This window comes from Acomys minous (assembly GCF_964271855.1).
Source record: "Acomys minous genome assembly, chromosome: 4".
NCBI classification, from domain to species: domain Eukaryota; kingdom Metazoa; phylum Chordata; class Mammalia; order Rodentia; family Muridae; genus Acomys; species Acomys minous.
This window is the reverse complement of record NC_140486.1, coordinates 128,788,548-128,796,193: the sequence shown is the minus strand read 5'-3', so window position 1 is coordinate 128,796,193 and position 7,646 is coordinate 128,788,548. Positions and strand designations below refer to the sequence as shown.

At 50.4% G+C, this 7,646-nt stretch overlaps 1 protein-coding gene across 1 annotated transcript; it reads left to right on the top strand.

Annotated features, from left to right (window-relative positions):
* Positions 1 to 1,025: 1,025 nt before the first annotated feature.
* On the top strand, positions 1,026 to 3,000 carry LRRC30 (leucine rich repeat containing 30). The gene is made up of 2 exons (XM_084778394.1): positions 1,026 to 2,151; positions 2,327 to 3,000. Exon 1 carries the CDS (start codon positions 1,235 to 1,237, stop codon positions 2,135 to 2,137), a length of 903 nt encoding a protein of 300 aa, XP_084634520.1. The 5' UTR covers positions 1,026 to 1,234; the 3' UTR covers positions 2,138 to 2,151; positions 2,327 to 3,000.
* The last annotated feature ends 4,646 nt before the right edge of the window (positions 3,001 to 7,646 follow it).

Genomic DNA, 7,646 nt, shown 5'->3' with positions numbered 1-7,646 from the left:
TTTGTCTCTGCTTCAAACATATGGACTTTGGGAGACAAGCTTCAACTTATAACACCAGCAATGAACTTGGTACACTTAGGGTAGAATCGTTTTCAGAGAAACAGACAGAGACACAGACACAGTGACACAGAGACAGACAGAGACACAGAGATAGAGACAGAGACAGAGACACAGAGACACAGAGACACAGAGACACAGAGACACAGAGACACAGAGACACAGAGAGACACAGAGACACAGAGACACAGAGACACAGAGACAGAGAGACAGAGACAGACAGAGACAGAGACAGACACAGAGACAGACAGAGACAGAGAGACAGAAACAGAGACAGAGAGACAGAGAGACAGAGACAGAGACACAGAGACACAGAGACAGAGAGACACAGAGACAGAGACAGAGACAGAGACAGAGAGACACAGAGACAGACAGAGACACAGAGACGGAGAGACAGAGAGAGACAGATTGTGCATCTGTCAAAATCTCTTGTACTTGCAATAGCAGTGAGAGAAGCCAGGCCTCCCCACTAAGTGCTCACTGGCAAGCACAAAAGTGCCCCTGCCTGAGCTGAAGGCCGGGGCCGGGTGTCCAGGCTGCTTTTGCTATTTTTTTTCCTGCCAGCACAGTTCATTGACACTTGCAGTGGGCACAGTGACAACATCTGATGCTCCTTGGCTCCGGAAACCTAACTCCACTGATAGCGCCCAGGCAAGCCACAACTGTCACTCTCGTTGGGATCAGTTCCCTGAGCCAGGGGGATCACTGTTGGTGTGGTCAGCTGTATTTTTCTACTTTGTTTCTTTTTCTGGCTGCCCTCGTTAATCACCCTGCTCAACTGTGATACCAGCGGAGAGCTGAGAGATTAAAGTGGTATGAAACTGCCCTGTAACCTGTGCGCACATACCACGTCACTAAAACTCAAGCAGAGTGACAGTGACAGCTGCCTTGTGGCTCACAGAGGGAGCCGAGCAGCTCTGTCTGGAAGCCTCAGAGGCAAGTGTATCATTACAGCCTGTCCACTCAGAGAGCAACCGCCTCAGCACACCCCCAGGAACAGACCCAGCCCTCCCACAGCCACACAGGGTTCCGTCTTGATCATCGGTAAGGCCTGGCAAGACAAGCTCTCCTCATGTCACTCGGCGTGCACCGCCATACTGTCCCTGCCCACCACAGTCTGACATTTGGGAGCTCAGGCAGGACAGACTCCTAACCTTGAAGGAAGAAAGGAAGACACATGGGGGCCAAACAGTCCAGGGCCAGCTCCAGTGACAAGGACCCCAAGAGGCTGCTGGTGGGAAAGAGGCAGAAGTTCTCTTCATGGGACGACACCCTGCTCTTGGGGAAGGACCCACGGTCCCTGCTGAAGCGCGGCTTGAGGCATGTCAGCTTCAGCTTAGTCACTAAAGGAATGACAGACATCCCAGACTTCCTGTGGGGCTTGTTGGAAGTCCAGAAACTCAATCTGTCCCACAACCAGCTGCGAGTTCTCCCTCCTGAGGTGGGCAGGCTGACCCGGATCGTGGTCCTGAACCTGTGTGGCAATCGCCTCAAGAGCCTCCCCAGAGAAGTCAGCCTCCTCCAGAGCCTCAAGGTCCTGTTCCTCAACATGAACTGCCTGGCGGAGGTGCCCGCTGAGCTCAGCCTGTGCAGGAACCTGGAAGTGCTGAGCGTGTCGCACAACTGCCTGTCCCAACTCCCAGCCAGCTTTGCAGACCTCTCCAGGCTGCGGAAGCTGAACCTCAGCAACAACTATTTTTCTCATATCCCCATCTGCGTGTTCTCCCTGAAGGAGCTGGATTTCTTGCACGTGGGCTCCAACCGCCTGGAAAACATCGCCGAGAGCATCCAGTGCCTGGCTGGCCTGCAGATCTTCATCGCGGAGAACAACAGCATCCACTCCTTCCCCAGGTCACTCTGTCTGGTCACCAGCCTGGAGCTGCTAAACCTGAATGACAATGACATCCAGACCCTCCCGGACGAGCTCTACTTGCTGTGCAGACTCGGGAGGATTGCATGGAACCCCATGGACAAAGGGCTGCACATTTCCCATAACCCTTTATCCAAGCCCCTGCCAGAGCTGGTGGAGGGGGGTTTGGAGATGCTCTACAGCTACCTGAAGGAGAAAAAGCACAGCTGATGTGGACAGAGGAGGTACGGACCTCAGACGCAGGGACACAAGTCCTGGGCTTCCTTAGCTGGGGCTGCCTCTCTAGTGTTAAGCTTTCTGGTCGTGTTAGTGTCTGTCGGCGCCAGGCTCCTGTTTGCTAACTTGTCCTGGAACATCTGACTAGGTGAGATATTTACTCTTATCATTGTCTGTCTTTAGTATTCCCCAGCCCCCTGACCAAGGAGGATACTTGCTCATCTCACTCCACGTGTGACTTGAAGCAGGCGTTTGGAATGGATGACCCTTAACACGTGAGAAGTAGCTCTTGGTAAAGTGAATGCTATGCCAAACTCAACATAATTCCAAGATCGGACGTATACTGCCATATACTGTGTGCCCCGTGTGGTGTGAAGGATGGAGACCATCTACTTTTGGGTGGTTTCCATTCCAACTGGTTAACTGCAGTGAGGTGGCAACAGCAAGACACGCTCCTATGCTAACACTCGCCTCCTCCCCCACCCTCCCCCTCCCCCCCCACACCCCACAAGCAAGCTTCCTTCATGAAGAAAGGCTAACGTGGAGCCGGCTCTGTGATGCCCGGGACCAAAACAGGCAAAGCTGTCCCTTCGGGTGTTTTGGGGAAATGATCACAGGAACTTTCAGCTCAAGCTGCCTGTCGGGCTGTACGTGGTGTGTGTGCTGGTGATGACGGGAATGACACAAGAGCTTTCAGGCAATAAACAGCATGGTTTCGATGTGGAGCTTGGCATTCTTTCTCAGCTCCCTCCCACCAACAGTCGCCCAAATCCTGCCCGTGGTCCAAGAACCCCACTTTACTTTCCCCTTTCTTTCTCAGAGATGAGTTAAGGCGTAAGGTGGGAATGAAGGTGGCAAGGGCAAAGCAGGGCAAGCCACACACACTAAGCAGTTACCCTTTAAAGATTTGGAAACGATGACCCTGCTGCTTGAGTTTCACACAAGGGCACGTAAGCAGGCATCTCTCTTGAGGTTCTAGGGTGGCCTTTGTTTTGATTTTAAGACAGTTAGCCAAATAGGTGCAAGGGTAAGCCTTGACAGTGAGCCCGAGCTCTTAGGATGTCAATATAAAGTGTTAAAGTGGAGGGGCTAAAGAGATTTGCTGTAGAGACCCCAGGATCTGTTCCCAGCACCCAGATGGTAGCTCAAAACTGAAACTCCAGTTCCAGGGGATCTGATGTCATCTTCTGGCACATATGCTCATATATACATACATGCAGGCAAGACACTCGTACTCATAAAATACATTTTTTTTTTCGAGTTTTCGAGACAGGGTTTCTCTGTGTAGCTTTGACTGTCCTGGACTCACTTTGTAGACCAAGCTGGCCTTGAACCCACAGCGATCCACCTGCCTCTGCCTCCTGAGTCCTGGAATTAAAGGCATGCGCCACCATCGCCCGGCTCATAAAATAAGTCTTTAAAAAATAATTAGGATAAAAAAATGGCAGTGGAGAAAGACATACTGACAGGTTCACCCACTGAAGGCCGCTCTGATTTCTGGGCACGCAGTGTACAGAAAACAGTAAACAACAAACAGCAAGATCTAGGATCTGAGATTGCTGGCAAGACTTTTATAGTTAATTTCACACTAACACTCTTAGTTCCATTGAATGAAGCTTCTATAGCCCCTGTTGCAGCCAGGACCTGGGGCCAGGGCTCTGAGAGACGCAGCAGCCTGTGCTTTCCACCAAGGAGATCAGGGTTGGGAGAAAGTCGGGGACCCTCACGGGCCTTCGCTATCTGTGCTGAGCTGAGACCCCTATGAAGCAAGAACACCAAGACCTGGTGTCCCTTGCCCTGAGCCCCAAAGCCTTGGTGGCAACGTGAAGCAAGCATGGAGCGCAGGTGGGGTATCAATCAAGTTTTCCTGGCCCTGCAGACAGCTAACCCCAGCACCTCTGCCTTCTCCCCTCTTCTTGAATGAAAAGGGCCGTGAAGTGCTGGGGTAGTGGGGTGCTCCCAAGTTCCAGCGAAGGCTCTCCCTGTGAGCAGCTGCCTTCAGTCTTTTTCCCAAGAGATGCACAGGGTGGGTCCACACAGCTTGCTTATAGGGGCAAGTGATTTCCCCACAGCAAACTCCAATGACAGTCTCCCCTCCCCCACAGAAGACAGCCAGTTCCTAAGGATGACAGTTAGATACTGCTTGCCATTAACATGTTTGCATACACACACCTCTCTTGAGCTACTGCCAAGAGATTCTACCTGTGTTGCTTGGAGGCAGCTGAGGAAGCCTCTTGCAGCCCCCAGGACCGGGGAGACCTGCACCTCTCTGCCAGCCCGCATGGGTGCACTCCAAAACCTCCACCGGCCTTGCTTTACTGGAGCCAAGACTATTTAAAAACATCAGTGGAATTCTCACTTGACCTCCTGGACGCAGTGGGAAATGGCAGAGCGAGCTCTGCTCTGCAGAACTGGGCAGGTCGTTTATGGAAGCTTTGGGTTGAAGTGCACACAGCTGTCAGGCAGGCCGTGGCGTGTGCCCGGATCCTGCCCGTGAACGGGCTCTGCTGTGGAGAGCTTTGGCTCACACCGGGTTTTCATGACCTTGCTCTGAGCAGAGAGACTGGTGAGGCCAGTGGCACGGTCCTCATCCCGCTGAGCGATTATTCTATTTTCTCTGTCGCCTTGTTGGTCATTTGATCTCACCGTACTCCACTCCTGGGAAATGAAGTGCCACATTTTGAAGGTGACCTCTGAGCTCATTGTACTTTTTAAAAGAAAATGTATATAAATAATAATTTGGTTGCCAGCTTCTGCTGGGGCCTCTCAGAAGTGAGTGCAACAGTGAGATTTTTCTCTGTTAACATTCACCGGGAAACCACAAAAGCAAAGCAGCTGCCCAATGTGCTTTGGATACTGATTTCTTTGTAAATACTTCTTTTTATTGATAAAGAGAAGTGCTGAGCTAAATACTGGCTAATAATGGGCTTAGTTATTCAAAACACTAGTGTGGAGCGGCTGCAGCCCTGCCTCTGTAGTCTAACCCCATGCTGACTGTCATCTTTGGAACTCCTCTCGCCTCTCCATCATGCTTTCTACCATGCCACAGTCAAGTAAATTCCAGGTGTTCCAGAAACTCCTGGAATCAAAGCGCTGAGGATGGCTGCACTGGCAGTGGGGTGCAGGCTGTCAGAGAATAGGAACTAATTGGTGCTGGATGTGGGGAGTCGACAGCGCCGTTCCTGAGTCTGTGTCCGCGTCTCTGGGCTCCCAGTGTGCAGGCACACCAGCGTGTGCTCAGAAACACCTTTTGAAGCCGTTGCAACTTATGAACACACAATTAAGTGAAAACCCTAAACTCCTAAGAAAGAGGGAAGATTGAAAAGGCACATCTGTTTGTGGAATAATGGCTCTAAATGCATAATCTAAATGCATATTAGAAAGAAAAACACAGTCATCACTCAGCTTGTTGACTTAATTCATGGGTGATAGAGGCATCCTTTCTTGGGCTTTGGTTAATAAACCAGTTCTTTAGTAACCAAAGACAGAATGACATCAGGACCACACACCTGGGTTTCAGAATGAAGCTGTCCTGTATTGGAAAGCAGAAAATGTGATACAGGTGCCATTATCTATGGGGATGGATGCATAAAAAGAAATCATTTTTTTTTTCAGCAAGCAATAGATATTTGCATCTTGGAAATGCCTGAAAGTGCTAAGAGACCGTGTTTTAATAACCAAGCACAGGAAAAAGGATGGAAAAAGCACTGTGGGTGTGTCACTGGGAACGTACTCTGATGTCAATAGTCTGATGACATATGCAGGTCCAGGAGTGGTCTCCCCTAGGCTGGATGGAACCACTGAGATTCTGGCTAATGGCTTAAAAATAGAGGACGAGTTCAAGAAATCATCTCAAAAAGAAACACACAGGAAGTCAAAGACATAAGCTGCTAGATTGGAATAAGAAGGGTATACCAGATACGGAGTGATGCCCTTGATGTCGGCTGTATAAGTGCCCCAGGGCTAACCTGCTGCCTCAGAAATTCTCTTCAGTCTTCCGTAGCACACCCTTCAGGAAACACAAGCTCCAGCTTGGTTGCCGTGCACATCAGTACCCGGGATTTCTTAACCAAGATGACTCCGGGAACACCAAAACACGGCTCTTCCACCCACTTCAAGAAAACAAAATTAGCTGCAGAGGACCACAAAACAAGCTATTAAGACAATGGTGTGGGAGGCCATCTTGACCTTGCACAGGAAAGAACTCTCTACAAGTGTTTCTTTTAAGTTACCCATCATGTTGCATGTTGAATCTAAAGCCTTGCTAATTAAAAAATAAATAAATAAATAAAAGACAGCACGGTAATAAAAAGGGGAAGCCGAGAGGGCTGGTAATGAAGCCGGCAGAGCTTGGGCGTCGTTAGGGCAAGCATAAGCGAAAGCCATTAGCATGAAGCTTGCGATGCAGATTTTTTTAGTAGTGTCGTAGGAATCCATTTACAAGGAGAGGACATATTTCCTAGGGCTCCTTATCTCAGTCCAGGGCAGAAAATAAAAGGCGAACTGGAGTTGGATCAAAGTGTGTTTTGGTGTTAGGGAAAGGAGTATACGCAGCGAACGCGGCACTGGTGTCGGCTCTGGCAGCGAGGGGACAGAGCTGCTGAGGGAAGAGCACACGGCCACCATATTCTTTGCTCTTCCATGACTCGAGTGCCTCAGGTGTCAGTGTAACGGCCATGCCACTTTTGGAAATCTCTAGACTCCTAAACACCATGCTCGCTACACTGTGCATCCACACAACAGGACGGTACGGTGCGAAGAGCCTAGGACAGAGCCAAGCGTGTTAAACTGCTCAGTGCCTGCTTTGCACCTGCGTGCCCTGAGGCTGTGCAGATGCGAGGATCAGGAAATGGCCGCCAACCCCAAGTGCTCTCAGGTCCATGGTCAGAGAAGCCGAGGCTTGCCTAAAGAATGTGTTGCTGTGGCAGAAACTGTAGGAGCACTAGGGACGGATGAGAGGTGGCAGTGGTGTGATGTCACTGAACAGTGTTGTGTACGTACAGCCAACACGACTTCGCTTGTTTTGCTTTGTCTCGATGGAAAGAAAACTATGAATCTCACTCTCCTAATGTGAGTCCACTTTACAATTCACGTGGAGAGAGACAAGGGACTCTGTGTCCTGAGCTAGACCATTGCTTCTGATCCCTTCCTTCGCTATATTATGGCCTGGCAAGGTTTTTAAAAGGACCTTGGTTTCCAAAGATCTTGGATGTTGACTTCTCACCCGAGTCCCCCATGAGATTTGCATAGAAGAATAATCTGGACCTCAGCAGGAGAGATTGTGAAATAGCTGGGCCTGGTGAGAGCCAGACTTTTCACTCTGAAAGGCTCTGCAGGCCGTGATTCTGTTGCTTTCTCTGGGCTGACCAATGCTGAGGTCAGCTCTCGCATAGAAGGCCAGCTGAGTGGCTGCTCACCCAGTGAGGCTAGCAGGAGCTGACAATGGCAAGGTGGGGGAAGGTGGGGGAAGGGAGGGGAAGGTGGGGGAAGGGAGGGGAAGGTG